The sequence below is a fragment of the Hemitrygon akajei genome, chromosome 25 (genome assembly GCF_048418815.1).
Source record: "Hemitrygon akajei chromosome 25, sHemAka1.3, whole genome shotgun sequence".
Classification (NCBI taxonomy): domain Eukaryota; kingdom Metazoa; phylum Chordata; class Chondrichthyes; order Myliobatiformes; family Dasyatidae; genus Hemitrygon; species Hemitrygon akajei.
The window spans coordinates 47,385,397-47,409,654 of NC_133148.1; the positions used below are offsets into that span (position 1 = coordinate 47,385,397).

Consider the following 24,258-nt stretch of genomic DNA (forward strand, 5'->3'; position numbering starts at 1 on the left):
AATATTAGGTCTGGTCTCTTGTTCCTTGAAGTGAGAAAAACTGAAGGCCATTGTAATTAGGGAGTTTAAAAACATTCCAGAAAGGCACAGAAAAATAACACAAAGAATCTGTTATTTCAGGATATACAGGTCACTGGAAATCTGAAAGTCTCCTTGGAAAGTGGTCAAGAATTTGGGGGAGGGGTGGGAGGTGTCAGTTGAAAATTCAATACTAATATAATTTTGTTCGAGTTCAATTATTCAAATATGTGGAGCCAAGGTGAGTAAATGGAGCTCAGACACATATCAGCTTAAGTGGAATAGACTGGAGGGCTGAACAATTCTGACATTCAGTGCACAGGATAAATTTGAACAGAATCTCTGTGTGCAGCTGTTGATTTACCAGAAACACATTTCATATTTTCATTCTTGACAGGTGGATGAAACTGGACAGTGATATAGGGGATATTTCCTTCTCAGCTTCCTGTAGGAGATGTGGCTTGACTTAATCTGAACAGGGAAACTTCCAGAGGAAATTGGCTTACTAAGAAGAATAAACTCACTGCTCAAGGCATAGAAATACTTTTTTGATTCAGGGACCTATACCAATAAACAATTCCTGTATTACTGGAAATACAATTCTTGTATTACTATAGATGTACAATGGAGAGTATTCTGCCAGGATCTGGCTTGGAAATTTCTGCATACCAATTCTGAGATCTTGTATACATTTTCCTGATCACGTCGACTGGCACTGCTGTGGCCGCCACTGCAAGGTTTTCCATGTAGACTTTCTTATCCATCCTTAGAAGCTCTTCACTTTCTTGCTAGCTTCAGTGAATGCCAATTGAATTTTCACTTTAATTCATGTTGACTTTGTATTGAACATTTTCTTCCTAATTTCCCATCTTTCTTCTAAGGCTGTCCATGTTTCCTGCTATATCCATTCCTTGTTTTTCTTTCCAGCTCTGTAATATAGACAAGCCTCGCTGCTCTCCATGAACACCAACACAATCTGTTTCCACATTATGTTGATCCTGTCTACTGACACATCCTCATTAAAGGCCTGAAATCTGTTCTTAAATTGAGTGTTGATGGTAGATCTCATACTGGTGTCTTTGAGCTTCTCAACATTGAAATGTCTTTGTACATGTGCTCTGGTCCCAGTGCTTCTCAGCAATGAGTTTCATCACAGCTACAGCAAGGTTGTGATCACCTCCTGTATCTGCGTCTCTCTTCACCTTTACACCCTGTAAGGATCGTCTCCACGTACCATTGATCATCAAATGGTCAGTCTGGATTTTTTCACTTCTATTGGGTGAGAACCGTGTCAGTTTGTGGATTTCATGGTGTGGAAAGAGGGTCCCTCCTGTGTCCAGATTGTTCAAGGCACAGAATTCCACCAGTCTTTCACCATTGTTATTCATCATTCTACATTCTTATGTACCTATGACCCTAGTGAAGTGTGAGTTGTATTTCCCACTTTGCCATTTAGATTTCCCATGATGATGATTATGTCATGGTGTGGTGTTAACTCTACCTCCGCCATTTGTAGAAGATATCCTTTTCTTCAATGTCACTTTTGTTATTTGGAGCATAGCACTGGATCACAGTCATGTTCACTTGCTTCACTCTCAGCCTGACTCTCACCAGCCGACTGTTGATTGGTTTTCACTCCAGCGGGCACTTCTCAATGCCTTTCTTCAAAATGACAGCTACACCATCATGATGCTGACCATCTTCCCTTCCTGAATGTAAAACTGTTTTACCATTTGCTGCCTTTCATCTGCCAGACCCTGTCCATCTGCTTTCACCGATGCCAGTGTATGTTGGCTGTAACGACACATTAGTGCGGGTAGTTGTGCAAGCTTGCCAGTGCTGTACGTGGTTTGTACATTCCAAACAACATTTTTGGTTTTGGTCTTGGCAAAGTTTTCACTGTCAGTGTCAGCCATGCAAGTTCTGGGTGGTGACAAGGGAATATCATCACACTCAGATGTAGAAGGATTCTTCATTGCTGCATCCATAACTATGAAGAGAGTCCTTGATGAGGATGATTTACTGGAGTATCCGAAGCAAGGATTGAGACATGGTATCAAACTGGATTGGGAACTGAGCACAAAACAAATGCTGGACAATGTCACCAGTAGGGCTTACGATTGAGCACCGAACATCAGTTCAGATGTTCTCTAAATACTCAATTCTTGGTGCCCAAAACATGATTGTCAATAAGTGAGATCATCCTGAAACTTAAAGGGGCTGTAAAGTGTCTAAATCCTGGAAGCTGGCATGGTTGGGAGTGTTTCATTACAATTACTGTACATTTTTTTTTCTTTTTGACTAGTCAGTTTCACTAATCCTGACCTGAAACTCCGAACCTGGAGGAATGGTGGACCATTCTTAGTCTGATCTCTACCCTTTGACCTGTTTGGCATGGGTGTCACTACCTAGAGCTAAAGCACAAAGCCCTGACTCAAGCCAACATAGATCTCTGGGTCATTGAAACACTCAAGCCTCCAAACCCTACAGCAAGTTTGTGGTTCACTTGGAGGAAAAAAATGATCCACCGTTTTGATTTGTGCCATGGTGGGGTTCTGTGTCAGATGGACCTGAAAGGTTTGGAAAGATCTCCACTGTCTGTCCCAACATTGATCTTTCAACCAACTTCGTAGAATGTCTGATCTGTTATATACTTTATTGCTGTTTCGAAGAGGTTACTCTGTGTAATTTGTGCCCCACCTTCTCTCCATGACAACAGAGACTCCACTTCAAAAGGTACTTCAATGTATGCAGAAACTGTTCTTGTTTGCCATGGAGATGTGAAAGCTGCTGAATGATGGCAAATCACCTCAAGAGAGGGGAGCTTTGGTTTGATTAGTAATTCAATCAACACGGTTTATACTTTACTGAGGATGCAAGATTTGGAACACACAGTACTCCCATCACCAGGGTGGGTAATCAAAATTACCCACCCTGCTGATCTGCACCTTGGATGCCCTCCCCCCCACCCACCAGTTTCCTTTCAGCACACCATTCAGCTACACTCTCTGCCAACTTACTGTGTCCTGTTACTAGCAACTATGACTTCTCCTGTTGTGTGGCTTCAGCTCCCGAGTTCCCTGCATCAAACATCCTGTTCCTCTCACAAGCTGAAACAGGTTAAAGAGATTTTGTGGGGAGAACTGCTGAGGGCTTGGCAGTAAAATTCATGGTGCCAGGTCCCTGAGAGAGAAAATATCTTACAAGTGTAAATTTCACCCAATTTCACCAGGAATCTGTTTAACATTGATTCTCGTGGTGTGGCTGCAGTCAGAAGATTGTGTGGTAACTCTTTTTGTTGCTTCGTATATTTTCTTGCAAAGAAAGTCTCAGTCTGTGTCTCTTAGCAGAATATCTGTCCACTGACTGGTGTCTCTCAGGGAGATATCTCTCCAGTGATGTTGTCTCTCATTCTCTCTCGCTGGGATTCTGTGTGTTTCAGTTTACACAAACTGTTCATCGCTGAAATTGATGAATCGATCAGAGTGTGACAGATCTTTAATCCGGATCTGGTCACTGCCGCGGACCTGCCGCCTGTTGCAGAGACAAACATCTTTTGGGGAATTGAAATCGCTGCTGTGGGCGGGGACAGGAAGCTGCGCCTCTGGTTTCAGTGTGTGAGAGCCTGTTCAAACCGCGGCTCCCTCTCTCACTCACAGCCCACGTCCCTATTTAAACAGCGCTCACTGCGGCTCCGGACAAAGCCGGCCTGAGCTGAAGCCGCCGATCTCAACAGTGTCCAAGTCCGGCTCAGTGTTCAGGGCGATGGGGGTCGCTCCTTATCTCTGTCTCCTCCTGTCTTGTCTGGCAGGTGGGTGTCCCGCGGCTTGTCGCCCACCCGGGACCGGCTGTTTCTCGGAGGCTTTGTGAACCTCTGCCCGTGGAACATTTTATTAATTTCTGCTCTTTTCTATTGACAGGCGTGCGGTCCGCCATCGTGCTGACACAGCCCGAGTCAGCGGTGGTTATGTCCAGGCAGTCCCACACACTGTCCTGTGCAGTCAGTGGGCTCAACCTCAGCAGCATCTGGATGCACTGGGTGGAACAGGTCCCCGGGAAAGGGCTGGAGTGGGTGGCGGGTATATCGAGTGAAGGTAGCAAGTATTACGCGTCCAGAGTCCAGAACCGGTTCACCGCTTCCAAAGACAGCAGCACTATTTATCTACAAATTAACAACCTGAGACTGGACGACACGGCCACCTATTACTGTGTGGCAGATCAGTGGTGGGATGGAGCACGGTGACGGGGAGCTGAACAGAAACTGGTCCCGACAAAGGAGCGTCTGCAGCGCAGTATGTCTCCACGGATTCCGCATTGCTGTTTTCCAGAGTCAAATCCCAAATCCCTGAATCTCAGACTGCTGGTCTCAAACGTCCATTTCCGGACAATTAAAAGCTCAAAAAGGATTCGACTCTGATTCCGGGTGATGGCGAGAGCCGGTGTCCACAGACAAGAAAACTGTGAAAATGCCTCTTTCACTCACACGCCAGGAAGAGACAAGGACGGAGTTTGGAATGGAAATCTAAGAAGCGGCTGCTCCCGGTCCGGACAGGGATCATGTTGACATTTTGCTGAGATTATTGGATGTGACGGGCAAGTGAAGTTACTGCACTGGGTGAATGGGGAGACGGAGCACTGTGACAGTTGTGTTTGCTGGGGCGGAGGAACCTCGCTGACAGTGACTTCAGGTAAGACCAACTTCTCAATTGTATCTTCACGCACTAGAATTTTATTTATTTACGGTTTTAGCGAATTCGGTGATTCACGTGAAATCAGCGAGATATTTAGAGCGAGTGCATGAATCTCCCCGAACCGGCGGGTTTCTCTAGAGCCCAGTAACAGTACAAGGGTACATACCCCACCCCACCAGTGAACTGTCCACAGACCGGGAACAGGCTCAGGGGAATGGGGTCGGATCTTGTCACCAGACTGTGCCTTGACACCGGCCGGTTGTGCTGAGTGAGCTCAGTGTTTGGTTCAAGTCTGGCTTCTGATCCTCAGCACCAACTGAAACCACGTTCAGGGGCTGAGCGTTTCAGTGCAGTTGAACTCGTTCCCTGTCAGTGACAACAATGGATCTGTTCAGTGTCAAGTTATTGGGATCGGGTTTTACTGTCGGCTGCTTTCATGTTGAAGGTAATGGGATTGAGACATAATCTGAGGGAATGGTTACACATGTATGATCTGGTTGATGGCTCAATATCCCCAGGGTACAGGTGGGTGTCAGTCCCATCATGTAATGTCCGGCGTGAGGTCCGTCCCGGGATACAGCAAAAGTATCGGCGATATCCCAGGATTAATTGATGGGATTAAGGTTTTAGGTTCATTCCCCGACGGGTGAGGAGGTGGGAACGGTGGGGAAGAATTTGGGAGTTGGGAAGGCAGTGAGGAAGTGGTTCAGGAAAGGTAAGGCAGGGAATTGAAATCACAATTCCTTCACACATTCCGGGCAGCCTTGCATCGGTGGGTGGGGGAGGGGGAGTGGTGCATGTGGGGTGGGGAGGGAAGCGTTCAAGTCAATAATGTGTAATAGGGGAGCATTTAAGTGAAGGTTTGTTGATGAGCGTTTGTGATCTGGAACACACTGCCTGAATGATGGTGGTGGCCAACAGTGAGTGTAGAGAGGGAACAGGAGGAGATCTGCCTTTTGTAGGGATACAGGGAAGAGCAGAGAGACCAATGGGTTTATTGGGTTTGCTCAGCTAAAGGGAAGCACAGACACTATCGGACGAATGGCCTCACTCTCTGCTCTGTCATTCAATGGAATCAGTATTTATCTTGTAAATCTGGGAAATTCTTCCTCAAAGGGATTCCAACAAGCACCCAGAGTACACAGAGCATGAATTAAATGCAGATTACAGCTCCCCTGTCCTAGAAAAACCTACGGCACAATACAGGCCATTCGGCCCACAATGCTGTGCCGAACATGTACGTACTTTAGAAATTACATTGTGTTACCCATAGCCCTCAATTTTTCTAAGCTCCATGTACCTATCCAGGAGCCTCTTAAAAGACCATATCGTATCTGCCTCCACCACCGTTGCTGGCAGCCCATTCCACGCACTCACCACAGTCTGCGTAACGAGTCTACCCCTGACATCTCCTCTGTACCAACTTCCAACCACCTTAAAACTGTGCCGTCTCATGTTAGCCATATCAGCCCAAGGAAAAAGCCTCCTCCTATCCACATGATCAATGCCTCTCATCTTATCCACTTCTGTCAAGTCACCTCTCATCCAACGTCATTCCAGGGAGAAAAGGCCGAGTTCACTCAACCTATTCCTGGCAGCCATGCATTAGATACAAAGATCCTTCTGCACTGTCCCATCCCTCCCAGGGCGGAGGCAGCAGAGGTTAGACACAGAGTGAAGCTTCCCCCAACCTGTCCCATCACACACTCACGGGACACGAGTTGAACTTTACTGTTCAAATGAACTGCTTATTCTCAGTTCACAGACGGAGCAACTGCTCTAATTTCTTGCCCTCCTCCATCCCTCGACTGGGTTTACTTAACAAGTGCTTTCCTACATCAACCAGTGTTGCTGGTGATTCAGTAAAAGTGGTTGTGAGATAAAGTGCTGACATTTACAGACACCTTTCATGGTGTCCCCGAGCTCTTCACAGGCAATGAAGTAGTTTCAAAGTACAGCCCTGTTGTAGAGTCGGGAATGTGGAGCCACTCTGCACACAGCAGAATCCACAAACTGCAAGGTGAGAACGATCAGACAGTCTGTTCTGGTGATGTTATTGAAGGGAAATATTGTCCAGGACACCGTGGACACAGTGATCCAATGGACAGGCACAAGGTTGGATTCGGAGTGAAGGGAAACAGGGCAGTACATCAAAGCAGATGAGTAGTGCAGAGGGATGGATGAACAGTCCATGGTTACCACCACAACAAAACTGACAAATTTAAACTCAGTTCATAATAATTTCCAACAGATTTGGATCTGTGGTCAGATTTCCATCATCTTAGTAATTGTTTGGTATTGTTTTTAAATCCAGTCATTAGTAATGATGACCCTTCAGTTTTACTGAAGTCCCTCAGGGAAGGAGATCTCTCATCCTTACCCTTCGAGCCTATTTATGACTCCTGACCCATCAATGTGTTTGTCTCCAAATGCCTCTGAATGGCAGCTCAGATGTGTAATTCATTCAGACTTTACCGGCATAGTCAGCTCCCAAAAGCTGAATGAATAAAATTGTCCATTGGTTGTTCATACTACCCGATGTTCTATCCACTTGCTACAACACAGACTAAAATCAGACTGAGTCTCTCCCGATCTACTAATTGACCATTGATCATTTTGTACAAATACCCAAGTGTTATTTCATTGCAAATTTCTTCTGAGTTGATCCACCCAGACCCAGTTCCCCTCTTCACCCCAGCACCCTGTGACCTAACCAGATCCAGCTCCCCTCTTCACCCAGCACCCTGTGCCCCACCCAGATCCAGTTCCCCTCTTCACCCCAGCACCGTGACCCACCCAGATCCAGTTCCCCTCTTCACCCCAACACCCTGTGACCCACCCAGATCCAGTTCCCCTCTTCACCCCAGCACCCTGTGACCCACCCAGATCCAGTTCCCCTCTTCACCCAGCACCCTGCTGTCAGTTTGATGGGTGTTTTTATAAAGACCCAGAGGAACACTGATCCAGACAGAACTGTACTTACCACCTGCTGGTCCCGGGATGTAAAAGATCCTCAGCTGCAAATCTCACCGACTGACATTATTGTGCCTCCTGCACTGCCAACACTGAGCAGCTCAGGGAACATCTGTGGGGTGAGAAACAGAGTTAATGTTTCACATCAGTGACCCTTCACCAGACTCTGTCAGTCTGATTTCTGACAACTATGCTGTTCCCAGTTTTATGTTACTGAATTTATTTTGATGAAAACAAGTGTTTTTCATTGACTTCTGTAACCCTAGAACTCCCAGAGCCTTTTCCAACCCAGCAAGTACTTCTGCAGTGTGTCACTTCATATGTGGGACTAAACCTCCAACTTGCCTGCATCTTGTTCCCACAAACTGAACTACAACATATCAATCTAGTCTGGGTGACATTGGAAGGGAATGTTCACTTTTAGCCTGCAATTCCTAAAGCTCCCCACCACTGGGAACTCCTGAGCTGCTGTGTACCTGGGAGGCTGAGGACAGTGTGGGTGAAATGGTGCTGGCTGTGGCTGGCAATTCCAAAGGGAATCACCAGTGCTCAGCCACTTACACTGGAGTCAGTCCCAGAGTTCCACAGACCACTGAACCCCGGGATTTACTGAGTGACAGATGCCTCCTGAGCTGTTACCACACTCTACCACATGACACCGGGTCCTACTGGAATTCCCAGGGTAACACTGGGAAATCCACCTCCACATTTCCCTCACAGGCCGGACCTGACAAAGGATTACATTCCCCATTCATCTGACTGGGGATTCTGAGCCTTGGGAAAGGATTTAGTCAGGAATTATTTCTGGCTGATTATAATATTTTAATGCATATCAGGTTTATTATTTTAAGCAAAATATGCTAAAATAATTGTTGCCACAGGAATTTACATCAACTTTAATGTTTCCCAGACATTTCAAATCTGTTAAATTACATGACAGCATTGAGACAAGACAATCGGCTCCCCGCAGTTACCAAGTGTAGAAACATAGAAAACCTACAGCACAATACAAGCCCTTCAGCCCACAATGCTGTGATGAACATGTACTTACTTTAGAAATTACCTCGGGTTAGCCATAGCCCTCTATTTTTCTAAGTTCCATGTACCTATCCAGGAGTCTCTAAAAAGAACCTATCGTATTTGCCTCCACCACCATTGACGGCAGCCCATTCCATACAATCACCACTCTCTGCATAAAAAAAAAATTACCCTGGCATCTCCTCTGTACCTACTTCCAAGCCACAAGCGTCAGAGTATTCTGGACCCAGAGTCCACAGGGTGCTGCTTGAGACTATTTAATGCTGATGCCCTGATACACGTTGCCACAAGCCCCCAGCCTCCTGAAACCCAGCAGGGTCCCACATTTCCCAGTGTAGCAGTGTGGGGAGAGTCCCAACAGGTTAGAACCAGCACCATTCAGCCCGGTCTGTGTGGACATGGTCCAGTTGGCACTGTGCCCTGTGCTTTCTCTCCTGTGACACTTCACCCACAGCACAGGTCAGCTTGTCCCCCTGTTTCACAGAAGTTGTGTCCCCGGTGGGGAGTCTGACATCAGCATTTCACTGGTTGTTTCAGGCTCAGTCTGAAAGGAATGAGATTGGAACTAGTTTTCTGCTCTGTGCGTCTTTTGGTCAACATGAATCACCTAAGCTGACTGAGTGTACAACTTTGGTCAAAAATTGGTTCTTAAAAATCTTGACCATTGTGTGAACTGATACTTATTGACCTTTATCTGTTTTATGTCTAGTATTGGAAAACAAGGTTTCTGTACTTTATCTCCATCCTTCTAAGCACCCCTTTATGAGTTTGAAGTCTTTCATCAGTTTGTTTTGGCCTTGACTGCATCTTGTCATTCCTCACACAAAATGCTGGTGGAACACAGCAGGCCAGGCAGCATTTATAAGGAGAAGCACTGTCGACGTTTTGGGCCGAGACCCTTCGTCAGGAATAACTGTAAGGAAAGATACTAAGAGATCTGTTACTATCTTTCCTTTCAGTTAGTCCTGAAGAAGGGTCTCGGACCGAAACGTCGACAGTGCTTCTCCCTATAGATGCTGCCTGGCCTGCTGTGTTCCACCAGCATTTTGTGTGTGTTGTTTGAATTTCCAGCATCTGCAGATTTCCTCGTGTTTGCTCTTGACATTTCTACTGTTTTTATCCAAACTTTGATCTTGTCCAATCTCATCCATCAGCCGTGTCACAGTTACACCACAGTGCTCTTGTCAACTGCAGTCAAACCTGTTTGATGGATTAGTCTAAAACTAGCACATAGGTGTGGGTGAGCGTGAGGGTTACTACATCACAAGGACATCCCAGAGTTCTGCAAGAGATGGCTTCAGAGATTGTGAATGTTCTGGGTATTATTTCCAAGGTTTGTAGGTTCAGGGATTTTTCCAGTGGATTGAAGAGTAGTAAATGTAACATCACTACTACACAGAAATTAGCGAGAAAAATATGTCAGAAACTACCAGTCTGTTAGCCTAACATCAGTGGCTAGATTCTACAATAAAGACTGTACTAAAACACCTTGAAAAGAATGATAGAATAGAGCAGAGTTAGCTTATATTGATGAAGACAAAACCATGGGTGATTGATCTGCAGGAGCCCTTTGTTGATATGACAAGTAGAGTGGAGAAGGGGAAATGAGCGAATGTGCTGTATTTGGATTTCCAGAAGGCTTTCGATAAAGTCTTGTATGGGATATTAGCTGGATTAGGGCCTACGGATTTGGAGGTGTGCACTGAGATGTATTGGGAGTTGATCACTGGACAGAAATCAAAGAGCTGTCTTAATGGATTCTTCTCTGGATGGCAAGCTTTGACGAGTGGGGTATCAAAGTGAAGGGTATTTAGACCACAGCTAATCAAAGCTGCATCAACGTTGAATGAGCATATAATACATTATTTTAGCAAGACTACTGAGGATATTATATGAGCTGGGATAGGCCCAGGGAGGATGCAAAAGAAATATGGACAAGATGAATGAGGAGCTGAGAAACTGACATGTGGAATATAATCTGGAAAAATGCCAGTTAGTCTGTTCAGGTGCACATCTTCGAAAAGCAAAGTAGTTGTTAAATGGTGAGAGACTGGGTTCAAAGTTCAATGTAAATTTACTATCAAAGCGCATATATGTCACCACGTACAACCCTGAGATTCATTTTCTTGTGGGCATTCATAGTAAATACAAGAAACAGGACAGAACAGGAAAGATCTCTCCCAACAGGACGGACAAACAACCAATGTGCAAAAGAGCAGGGGCGAAGCTCACAGCCTTGTGGTGCACCTGTGCTGATGGAGATTGTGGAGGAAATGGTGTTGCCAATCCAAACTGTCAGGGCTCTGCAAATGAGAAATTGAGCGTCATTTTCCTCTCTTGGTAGTGGTAATGTTCAAGGGAACTGAGATGTGCTTGTGCAGAAGGCAGTAAAGGTGAGGATGTAGGTGCAGCAACTGATCAGGATCACCAATGATATGTTATTAAAGAGGGTGCGAACACAAGAGGAAGTAAGTATTATTGTGGTCAGAGGGCAGTTTGTGAGATGGCCACTGGGGTATTGCATAGTTTTGAACTCCTTACCATAGGGTATGGGGTGACGGGGTGGAAATATATCTCTACCAAAGGAGGTGTACGGCGCTCCTTCCCTCTGCTAGCCTGCAGGTCACACTTGGGCAAGGTGTAGCACCTGCTTAGCCCCCCACCCCACTCCCTGATCAGGGTCACATGAAGCCATGGGAGCAGGTGGTAAATATCACAGGTCCTGGTTATGTGACCACTGATGCCAGGCAGACAATCTCTGAAGAGTGTTGATAATGGCTGGGCTCACCCATCTTGTAAAGACACTGCCCTGAAGAAGTCAATGGCAAACCACTTCTGTAGAAAATCTCCCAATCATGGTCATTGAAAGACACATGACACGGCACATCATGAACGAGTGAACAAACCATAGGGTGAATGCAGGAAAGATTCACTAGACTGGTTCCAGGGATGGTGGGTTTACATCCTGACTGTTAATTAGAACCAGTAAACCCTTGATATGTATTGTTGACAAGACAAACTCACTTCCCAACAATGCAGAATAAACATTGCTTCACCAAGGCCAAAACATCGGGAACGCTGTGAGCTGGACACAGTCTTAAAGAGGAAATATACACATTCTTACAAAGAAAGGGTGGAGACTTCACACTGACATCACAACATAGACTGGCAAGGCACTGAGCCACGTGGCAATGGGAGGATGCATTGATCCTCTTCTACCTGTTCTACCATGGAGAGACACTGAGATTGATTTATGACCCAATTGCTTTTCCTGAGTCCATTTACACCCAGTTAGCTAAAAGAAATCAGCTTCCTATTTAAAGTTAAGACTGAACATAAACCACCCCATCCCAAAAATCCTGACTGCACTAACACCAATTTGTTTTTTGTGAATTGAGTATTTCTGTGGAGCTCTGTGTGAAGAATTCTTCATTGAAACAGTTAAGATTATAAGGTTCTTGACAGACTAGATGTGGAGAGGATATTTCCTCTTGTGTGGAGAATCAAGAACTGGGGATCATTATTTCTAAATAAGAGATGGTGTGATTAAAACAGAGACAAGTTGAACACTTTTCTCACTGAATGTTGTGAGTCTTTATCAAACAGCAGTGGAAGCAGAGTGTCTGAATAGTTTCATGTCAGTGATAGAAGATACTTGATAAGCAAGAGGTTACTCTGTGTGCCTTCAATGTCACCTTCTGATCAGCCATTACCTTATTAAATGGCAGATTGTGGTTGAGGGGCAGACTGTCCTCCTGTTGCCCCAAATCCATGTGTTTGTTTGTCCTTCCGCTTCTGGGGCCCCTCAACCCACTCTTGTTGGCAACTTTAGCTGTCAATAGCAGGGAAAAGCAGGTGGGTCAGAACAAGCCCTGTCCACAACTCCACTGAAGATAATTCTGACAACTGGTTAAAACACATCCCATCACTTATTCTCCTGTCAAAGCCACTGGAACACTGAACTTTCAAACTAGATTGGAAAATATTCAAACATTAAGAACATTTTAAAAAATGTTAACTAATTCCGCTAGTTAAATATAGCACTCAGGAATACCTGAAATAATGTAATTGGAGTCAGTGAGTTACTTCATTAAATCAACAATTAGTCGTCTCCAGGGAAGTGGATAAAGACCGAGTTGTTTCAAGTGGGGTTTTGATGATAATTGGTGAGGAATTACCACAGCCTCGTGTCGTCTCACTGGACACCCCCCATCAGGTGTGCACTGAGGGAAATACATCAACATCGAGCAGCATTTCAAGCATTGGCTCAGGATCTCCAAATCGCTCTCATTATTGCCGGTGTCATCCAGGCCAGTGTCTTTCCACACACCCATTTTGTTTCTCACCCTCGTCATCATTACCGACAGGTGGGTCAGTAATTCATGTCGAATCTGTGGGGTTGCTTGCGTTTATCATGATGTGTGACATCACGTGCTGCTTTGGTGAGTTGAATTAAATCTCGGAAGCAGAGTTTAATACATTGGTAGCCACAAGTCAGTCTCACATTTAGTGCCGGAGTGAGAACCCAAATATTTGCAGCATGCTCATTTAACTCTTCCATTCAACAGCACCTCGAAAACAGCTTGATTATTCAAATACCTCAGTATACAATACTTTGTTTCATGAAAACTCCTTTGACCTACAGCTAATGTTGTTATGGGGAAGAATGATTAGCTTTGGGTTTAACTGAAGAGTCAATCATTACATCACTGGTGTGGTGCTACACTGGAGTGTGAGCTCAGGTCAGCGGAGTGGGTTCTATCCCACGTCCTTACACCTCACAAACACTCCAGTTTAAATCAGTAAGTGCAGTCGGACATGGATTTTGTGTTTTAAACACAACAACATCTCTTCAGCTTTATCTGACTGCAATGCATTTATTTACAGCAAAATCTGCATGAATTTCTTTACTTTTCAGATGTCAGATCCTTGCCATCAGTCTACATCACCTCGTCCACCAGCACAGAAACTCAACAAGATGTCAGCCTCCTCTGCTTGGTGAAGGACTTTGAGTCTACTAGCATCACTTCAACATGGTCCACTGACACTGGAGAGATCACAGCTGGGATCAAGCAGAGCCCTGTAGTCCTGGGGCAAAATATGAAGTACATGATGAGCAGCTTGCTCCGAGTTCCTGCAGCAGATTGGAACAGCAACAAAGTCTACACCTGCAAGGCAGGGTACAAGCCAGACAAAATAAAACAAGCTAAAGTGCAGAGACATCAAGTCAGAAGTTAGTATAAGATAGTATTTGTATTCAAAACTTCACTGACTTCAGGAGTTGGGCAGAAACCTTTGCTGACTAGTGCAGGGGTCATGAATTCTTGTGTATATTTGCTTTCCCAGTGGTGTTGCTAATGAAATGGAAAGTCTTGAGTCTTGGTATGAATTTGGAAGAGGGCGAAGTTGTTGCATTTTCAGCCTGAAATGAACCACTCTGAGTGATTAGTTCAGCAGTTTTAATGTCAAGAAAACTGAATATTGGGTGGATTGAATCACAGCAGAGCGAGACTGTTGAGTCTTCATCCAGGTCCTGCCTCACTTCATGTTTCATAGAATCACCCAGGGCAGATGAATGCCCTTTGGCCCATCTTGTCTCTGCCAGAATTATGTGGGAGATGAAGTCAGCCCCATTGCCCCTAATATTTCCACTTGGCCTTGGAAGTATTTCCCATTGAAATACATATCCAATTCCCTCAGGAAAATTCCCAAATAATCTACTTACATCACCCACACCCAGAGTTGAACACTGGGTGAATTTGTGAAAACTTCCTGGTATCTGTCTGTTCCCGAGCCTCCTGTCAGTGAAAGTAGTTCAACCTCATCTTTTCCACAGAAACAGGTGTTGTATTCCTGCTGCCTGTGCCCACTCCACCAAACAACTCGATGAACCTCAACCTCGTTTACCCACCCTTCCCCTTCATCACTGCATAGAGGCACACTCTGTTTGGGAGACCTCAGTTATACTGACAGCCCTCCCAGTCAGAACGTCTCACTGTGGATTCACCATGTCAATGGTCAGAGGTAAATCAGCAGCATTGTGGACAGGGTTACTGTTGGGGAATTTTGCCCCTGATGTTGGGGTGATAGAGTTGATCTTAATTAAAGTTATAATAATGTTTTACAGCTCAGCCTCCAGAGATCAGTTCCCTTGTTCCAACCTTGAAGGATGTCCACAGTCAACAACAAGCTATCCTGGGCTGTTTGATATCCGGATTTTATCCCAACCAGATACAGGTTTCCTGGACAAAAGCTGGATCCATTCAAATGGGTACCACTCTCCCCTCAACAATGAGAAACTGCTCAAGCTTTGAAACCATCAATTACCTGACGGTGCCGATGGACCAGTGGACCAGTGGAGACAAGTACACTTGTGAAGTGACCCACACACCTTCCAATTTCCAGAAAAGCATCAACGTGACATATCAAAGTGGTGAGTGGTATCTGTGGGGAAACCCATTTACCGTCTACAACTCAGCCTTGTACTGAGCTCAGGCTGAGTTCATGTCCTAAACGTCAACATTAGTGGGAGAGAAAAGATGTTCGGTGGTTGGTTTTCTGACACTGAACTTGCCCCTACTTTTAACCCAACATCAGGGTGGAAACCATCCCCCTTTTACTCTCACAGTTTTAGTTTCCACTATGTCACGGGTTAAGAGAATGGGGCATCGAGGAAAATAGACGTCCCAATCATTATTTTCCCAAGTCTCCAAACTCTGCTTTTGTTTCTAGTGGCTACTCGATAGATTGTGAACTTACTGGAATGTCGAACCCTGGGTTTTTTTTTAAATGACCCAAAACTCCTGAAATTTGGTTTACTTCCTCATGTTGTACAGTGCGGGGAAAGGTGAAGCAGCCTACTGTACTTTCTGTGACCTCATCCCTATAGTTTCCTAAAACATAGGAGAGGTATTGGGAAAATATGGAACATTCCCAGTCTAATGCTCAGTTCTGTGAATCTTCCAGTTCCAGGTGGAGATGGTTCGAAGTGTGTGCCAATGTTCATCTACCAGACTAGTATGAATGTGTTATTCCATGATGGGACTCAACACTAGTATCAATGCCACAGGGGAAAGTGCGAAATAAAGTGATTGGCGTGTTTTGAATATTTGATTGAAATTTATTACAACCTTTCTAGTGAAATTACATCAAAAAACTGTCATGAACCCAGTCAGAAGTATTGAGGGCTGTGGCAAGGGCAGCATTTCATGTCCCTCGCTGATTGCTCAAGAACTGAGGGACTTGTGGGGCCATTTCCGATGGTGATGAAGGTTCAGCTGCACTGCTGCAGGTCTGGAGTCACATGTCAGCCAGAGCAGATATGGACGACAGATTTCCTTCCCTGAACAACAACGGTGAACTGGATGGGTTTTATGACAGTGCAAATCCTTCCACAGTCCACATCAGTAATGCATGTTTTTAGTTCAGAATGCATTTATTTACTAAATTTAAATTCCCACTGCCAGTTTGAAATTTGAGCTCGAGTCTCCACATCATCAGTCCAGCAACTGATGGAGACTTTCCAGCTATCGCTGCTCATTTCAAACAGGAGTGACTGGAATCAACCATGGAGGGTTACTGAGTGAGATTCCGTGTTTGCAAGCAAGACAGCTAAAAACACAGCCACCAACAGAAGGAGTGAGCTGTACGAGTGACTGGAGCTGGGCAAATGCAACATTTCCTGACATTGCGAAGATTGCCGTGATGGGTAGAGACACAGTCACAGTAAGACTGGAATATCAGGATGTGAAGTTATTAAACTGAGTGGATCCCAGGCTCAGCCCAGATGGAGAAAGGGATTCTCATTGAGTCACAGTGTTCATTGTTACTAACCAATGCACGGAGTCTCCAAGCAAAGAATATACTGAGGTGTGTCTCTGCTGAGAAATCTGCATGCATCTTTCCGTCACTGTGTTACACAGTAACTAAACAATGCTCGGCCTCACTGGTCACAGTCATTGGAACAGGATTTAATTCAAATGGCATGTTGTTTTTATCTTATTTTCTCTGTTAAAACCTGCAGCAGTGTATACCACAATGTTCAACCTGGTGTGTTTCTTCTACTCTGCAGTAAATATAACCCTAATGTACTGATGATCTGTCTGTCTTAACACAACCAAGAGAAACGTTTCCATTAAGATTCTAAAATTCTGTATTTCTAATCCACAGAATTGTCAGTCTTTATTCAAAATCCCGACATTGAAGAGATGTGGATCGACAAGACTGCTACCGTGAAGTGCACGGTTATCTGTACAGATCCCGAAGATATCCACATCTCTTGGCACGTGGGCGGGAAGGAGAAAACTAAAGGAATTCACACCCATCAAGCGGAGAGGGACGGGTCCCGATACAGAGTGCTCAGCGAACTCCAGATCAGTGTGGAGGAGTGGTTCAGTGGGGTGGAGTACGAGTGCTCTGCTCAGGAATCTCCTTCATCTTCCCCAGTGACAGCACGGACCAATAGTACCAAAGGTCGGTCAGAGACTAGCAATTAAATGGCCAGCATTAGTTACCTGAGTCAAAATGTTTGACATTTCCTTTGTTTTCTTGTCTATTTCAGTCGAGATAAAAAGTCCCAAGGTCAGACTGCTGCCTCCACCTCAGGAAGAGACCAAAGAAAGGCAAATGGCCACACTGGAGTGTGTGGTCTCTGGATTCTTCCCGGACCAAATAAATGTCATCTGGGAGAAAGGCAGCACCGTGATCACCTCCAACACCAGCGCTACACCGACCGCTCTGGAGCAGGGGTGGACTTTCAGTGCCAGACACTTCCTGACCATGAGTTTACAGGAGTGGGAGACAGAATCAGTCTTCAGCTGTACAGTGATTCATCCCCCCTCCAACACCCGTATCAAGATGCAAGTGAAGAACATCCCAGGTAGGATCCTGGGACTCAGCATCTTATTGAAATTGTTTACATTGTGCTATGAATTCAGGGTTAACACTAAATCACGGTCCAGCCCTGGTTTAGTTATGTGAGTGAACTGATAAAGTTCAATGAACAAAGTACATTTATTGTCAAAGTATGTGCATCAGATACAACCTTGAGATTCTCTTCTTGCAGGCAGTCACAAAACAAAGAAACACAATAGAATTCAGAGTCAAACATCCAGTGTGTGAAAAAGAAAGAACAGGTACATGGATTGGAAGGGCTCCCAACTGTTTTTTTTGCCATTGACCCTGACCATTAACCAAGGGGTCTATGCACCCCAGTTTGTGAACCCCTGGTTTATAAGGTTATGGATCAAACACTAGCAAATGGGACTAGTGTGGATGGGGAAATCTTGGTCAGAATGGACTCGTTGGACAAAAGGGTCTGTTTCCATGCAGTGTAGCTCTATAATTCTAAAGTTCAAGTTGTGCAAACAATAGCAAACTTCAAACAAACAATCCACAGAACCTGAACCACAGAGTCCCCTAAAGTAAATCCACAGCCACATCACCAGTTCAGCACCAATGGCTGCAGGCCACGGCCACGGAGCCAGGCTCAGTGCTGAGGTGAGTGCCGATGGCTGCAGGCCGCAGCTGCAGAGTCAGTTCAGTGCTGAGGTGAGGGAAGCCTCACAGAGTAGTGAGCTGAATACCGGTTTGTCCATTGACTCAGCCTCAACGGCTTAGTCTTTACAATCTTACCCGGCCAGTTATCGGTTTGTTCTCTGCTCTCAACCAATATAATCCAGAAGTTTCACCATATAAATAATTGTATCTCAGAAAATACTTCCATAATTTGAGGAGAATCCAGACCACTGGAGAAGTTTTTTCCCTACTGCGGTCACTTTGCTGAACAGTTAACTGCCGGTTAACTGTCGGCTAACTATTACTTGGATTGCACTACCTGTATGTATAATCTATATTTTCATTTATATTTATCATTATTATTGTTATGAGCAGAGAGACAATATCTGCCGGAAGTAAATTCCTTGTATGTGCATAGGTACTTGGTGATTAAAGTCTGATTCTGATTCTGATTCTGATTTTACTGGATAGGCACTTTGAAAATCCCTGATACTTGTCTTCAAAATGCGCCCTTCCTCTGCCTTTCAATACTATCTCAGACTCCGATTAGTGCCTTAGTTGTGACTGAATTTCCAGCAGAGCAGCTCTCCCTCTGCTCCTGTGTGGGAATAGTCAGCCTGGACAATGTGTAGAAGCCTCTGGAGGGCGGCTTGAACACACAACTTTCTGACAAAGCAGAAGCAAATTTTAGCTACACCAAATACAGAAAAAAGATACCTTTCAGCATTTGTGACAAAATGTAAATGTTTCTGCTTCTTACATTTTGAAATATGAAGTGTATTTTCTGAAATATTTTCACGTGAAACTTTGCTCTGTTTCCTGTTCCACAGACATACTCTGAAATACTGGTTATTTTCTGTATTCGTTTTAATAAGTGGCTGGTCACAGTTTAAGTGACCATGAAACCTCAAAAACAATGTAAGGGCCAATCTTGTTCATTTACATTCCCTCAGGGTGTTTACCCTGTCTGCTCAATAGGGGAAATTCCTTTCTTCACCAATGTAGATTGGTCTCATCTTGTCTAGATGGGACTGGCAAATCATTGACCAGAGATAAACAGAAAATGTTGGTCTTGTCAGTGAGAAATTTGTTCATTAGGGAATTGTGAAATAATAATTGTGACGTTTCTCCCAGATGAATGTTCAGCTACCCACCCCTCAGTCACTTTAAGCAAACCTTCCTTCGAAGAGATCTGGACAAAGAGGACAGCGACCATTCTGTGTGAGGTGGTTCACAGTGATTTACAGGGATTCAGTGTAACCTGGCAGGTGGACGGAAGGAAGAGGGAAGATGGGGTGTGGACTCTGGGTCCAGACAGCAATGGAGGTGAAGACATGATCACCAGCAGACTGACAGTCCCTGCTGCAGAGTGGAACAGTGGGGCTGAGTACTCGTGTGTGATAAAGGACGAGAGTTTGCCAACACCGGTGAAGAAATCCATCAGGAAGAACACAGGTACGTGTGGACAGAATTCAGTGTGAGTCTGATCTCAGCAATTGGACAGATTTATCACCATCCAGCACTGTGATAGACGATAGAAAATGAGAACAGCAGCAGGTCACTGGGGCTCTCGATCTGCTCAACCATTCAATCTGGTTTTGGCTGATCATAGAAACGGACCTACAGCACAATACAAGTACTTCGGCCCACAAAGCTATGCTAAACATGTCTTTACTATAGAAATTACCTAGGGTTCCCCATAGCCCTCTATTTTTCTAAGTTACATGCAACTGTCTAGGAGTTTCTTAAATTGTTTCAGCCTCCACCTCCGTCGCCAGCAGCTCATTCCATGCACTCACCGCCCTCTGCGTAAAAAAACTCTGTACCTACTTCCAACTGTGCCCTATCGTTTTAGCCTCAAATAGTCAAGTGTAGTTTTGTGTTGTTTCATGTAGCACCATGGTCCTGAAGGAACGTTGTTTCATTTTTACTGTGTAATGTACCAGCAGTTTATGGTTGAAATGACAATAAAAAAGCAACTTGACTTGATTTCAGCCCTGGGAAAAAAACTCTGACAATCCACATAATCAATACCTCTCATCATCTTATATACCTCTATCAGAATACCTCTCATCCTCCGTTGCTCCAAGGAGAAAAGGCCCAGTTCACTCAACCTATTCTCATAAGGCATGCTCCCCAATCCAGGCAACATCCTTGTAAATGCTTTGCACCCTTTCTGTAGTTTTCACATCCTCCCTGCAGTGAGGTGACCGGAACTGAGTAGAAGTGAGGTCTGACTAGGGTCCTATATAGCTGCAACATTACCTCTCTGCTTCTAAACTCCACACATGATTGATGAAGGCCAATGCACTATATGCCTTCTTAACCACAGTAGCAGCTTTGAGTGTCCTATGGACTCAGACCCCAAGATCCCTCTAATCCACACTTCCAAGAGTCTTAACATTAATAATGTATTCTGTCATCATATTTAACCTACCAAAACGAACCACCTCACACTTACCAAGTTTGAACTCTATCTGCCACTTTTCAGCCTAGTTTTGCATCCAATCGATATCCCACTGTAAACTCTGACAACTCTCTGCACTACCCACAACACCCCCAACCTTCGTGTCATCAGCAGATTTACTAACCCATCTCTCTACTTCCTCATCCAAGTCATTTATAAAACCACGAAGAGTAAGGGTCCCAGGACAGATCCCTGAGGCACACCACAAGTCACTGACTTCCATGCAGAACATGACCAATCTACAACCACTCTTTGCCTTCTCTGGGCAAGTCAATTCTGGATCCACAAAACAATTTCCCTTAGATCCCATGACTCTTTCTCAATAAGCCTTGCATGAGGTACCTTATCAAATGTCTTGCTGAAATCCATAGCCTCTACATCTACTGATCTACCCTCATCAATGTGTGTTGTCACATCCTCAAAAAATTCAGTCAGGCTCGTAAAGCATGATCTGTCTTTGACAATGCCATGTTGACTATTTCTAATCATGTTATGCCTTTCCAAATGTTCACAAATCCTGCCTCTCAGGATCTTTTCCATCAGCTTACCAACCACTGAGAAAAGACTCACTGGTCCATAATTTCCTGGGCTATCTCTACACCCTGTCTTGAATAAGTAAACAACATCTGCAAACCTCCAATCCTCCGGAACCTCCCCTGTCCCCACTGATGATGCAAAGATCATCACCAGAGGCTCATCAGTCCCCTCCCTCAACTCTCACAGTAACCTTGGGTACATCTCGTCTGGTCCCGGTGACTTATCCAATTTGATGCTTTTCAAAAGCGCCAGCACATCCTCTTTCTTAATGTCTATATGCTCAAGCTTTTCAGTCCACTGTAAATCATCCCCACAATTGTCAAGATCCTTTTCCATAGTCAGTACTGAAGCAAAGTATTCATTAAGTACTTCTGCTATCTCCTTCGGTTCCAAACACTCATTTCACCTGTCATACTTGATTGGTCCTATTCTCTCACATTTTATCCTTTTGCTCTTCACATACTTGTCGAATGCCTTGGGGTTTTCCTTAATCCTGTCTGCCAAGGCCTTCTTATGGCCTCTTCTGGCTCTCCTAATTTTATTCATAAACTCCTTCCTGCTAGCCTTCTAATCCTCAAAATCTCTATCATGACCTAGCTTTTTAAACCTTTCGTAAGCTTTTCTTCTTGATGAGATTTACAACAGCCTTTATATACCATGGTTCCTGTACCCTACCATCCATTTCCTGTCTCATTGGAACGTACCTATGCAGAACTGCACACAAGTATCCACTGAACATCTGCCACATTTCTGCTGTACGTTTCCCTGAGAACATCCTTTCCCTATTTATGTTTCCAAGTTCTGCCTCATAGCCTCATATTTCCCCTTATTCCAATTAAACGCTTTCCAAACTTGTCTGTTCCTATTCCTCTCCATTGCTATGGTAATGGAGGTAGAATGGTGATCTATCTCGAAAATGCTCTCCCACTGATAGATCTGATATTTGACCAGGTTAATTTCCCAATACTAGATCGTACAGCCTCACCAATTGTAGGATTATCTACATATTGTGTCAACAAACCTTCCTGAATTCACAAACTCGACCCCATTTAAACCCCTTGCTCTAGGAAGATGCCAATCAATATTTGGGAAATTAAAATCTCCCACCATGGCAACCATATTATTATTATAATTTTCCAGAATCTGTCTCCCTATCTGCTCCTCGATGTCCCTGTTACTATTGGATGGTCTATAAAAAAAACACCCAGTAGTGTTATTGACCCATTTCTGTTCCTAACTTCCACCCACAGAGACTCCGTAGACAATCTCTCCATAACTTCCTCCTTTTTTGAAGCCATGACACCATCTGTGATCAGCAGTGCCATACCCCCACCTCTTTTGCCTCCCTCCCTGGCCTTTCTGAAACATCTATAGCCTGGCACTCAAAGTAGCCATTCCTGCCCCTGAGCCATCCAAATCTCTGTAATGCATAGCTTCAAGTACTGATCCACGCTCTAAGCTCATCCTCTTTGTTCATATGTTTCTTGCATTAAAATAGACATATCTCAAACCATCGGTCTGAGTGTTTCCCTTCTCTATCACCTGCCTATCCTCCGTCTCGCACTGTCTACAAACTTCCTCTATTTGTGAGCAGACCGCCTCTTTCTGTGTCTCTTCAGTTTGGTTCCCACCCCCCAGCAATTCTAGTTTAAACTCTCCCCAACAGCTGTAGCAAAGCTCCCCGCCAGGTTATACGTACCCCTCAGATTCAAGAGCAACCCGTCCTTTTTGTACAGGTCATACCTGTCCCAAAAAAGGTCCCAATGATTTAGAAATCTGAATCCCTGGACCCTCCTCCAATCCCTCAGCAATGCAGTTATCCTCCACCTCATTCTTTTGATCATCCAAATTCAATCTCTGCTCCTGTTTTCTCCAGATATCTTTCACCCAAAGAAGCATATTCAACCCATTCTTGAATATATTAGATGATATTTCTTCAAGTGCTTTCTGTGGGAGAGAGTTCCACAGGTTCTCACTCCCTCTCACACGTACACAGCTGAGACTGTCACCCCTGCTCCAGGGGAGATGGAACAAACAGCACAGGATGATGCAAGTCCAGGGGCTGAGTTCCACTTTCTGTCAAGTTGCTGTGTTCAGCGACTCCCATTGATTAAACTGAATAGACTAACATCGCTGGAATCTCTAAAATGCAGGAGGTTGAAGATTTCCATTCCACAAATCCCAGTGATCAGCATAAAGGGAAAAGCCTTCAATTTCAGATAAAGTGAAGCCTCTCAGATTTAGAAATTGTTCATGTTGCTACAAGACCAGAATGTGTCAGGTAAGTAAGGAATTGTTGGAAAATTCATTCTAACTGAGATTCTCTCTGTTCCAGTTGACGTTGTGACTCGTCCTCACGTCTACCTCCTCCCACCTTCATCGGATGAGGTAGACACCGATCAGACTGGGACCTTGATGTGCCTGGTCACCAAGTTCTCTCCCGCAGACATCTATGTGGCCTGGATGGCCAATGACACCCTTCTGAAGACAGGGTTTGTGAACCAGCCGGTGACCAAGGACCCCAGAAAAGGCTGGAACACAATGACCAGTCAGCTGAAGGTTTCTCCTGAGGAGTGGAAGAGCGGCACCACTTTCTCCTGTGTGGTGGGTCATGAGTCGTTCACAACCAACCTGTTCCGAAGCATCAATAAATCTCACAGCAAACCCACCCTGGTCAATGTCTCACTTGTTCTGACTGATAGTTTTAAATCTTGTGTGTAACACTGTGTGATTCAATCCATGAAACCCTAGTTTTGTTAGCTTTATGATTATTAATTATCAGAGAGGATTATTTAGCTGACTAAAACATGTTTAAAATCTGGACCTTTTAAAATAATTAATGAAATTAAACTAAACGACAAACATGATTCAGCACAAATCTCTGAGTTTGTGTGTACATTCTCAGACCTTCTTCTGCCACGTTTGAATGGATTTCAACCCTGTGTGGGACGGCACAATGTATTAAATCTTTGTATCTGTCAATGTACTGATCTATGTTCAATAAATATGACATGAAAA

General features: G+C 44.5%; 1 gene segment (V, D, J or C); it reads left to right on the forward strand.

The window, feature by feature from the left end:
• Positions 1-246: 246 nt before the first annotated feature.
• Positions 247-24,258, forward strand: LOC140716286 (immunoglobulin gamma-1 heavy chain-like). The segment is given in 9 exon segments: positions 247-259; positions 3,939-4,226; positions 4,617-4,706; positions 13,639-13,953; positions 14,848-15,153; positions 16,890-17,192; positions 17,281-17,598; positions 19,371-19,691; positions 23,576-24,258. Coding segments are annotated over 9 exon segments (2,340 nt in total).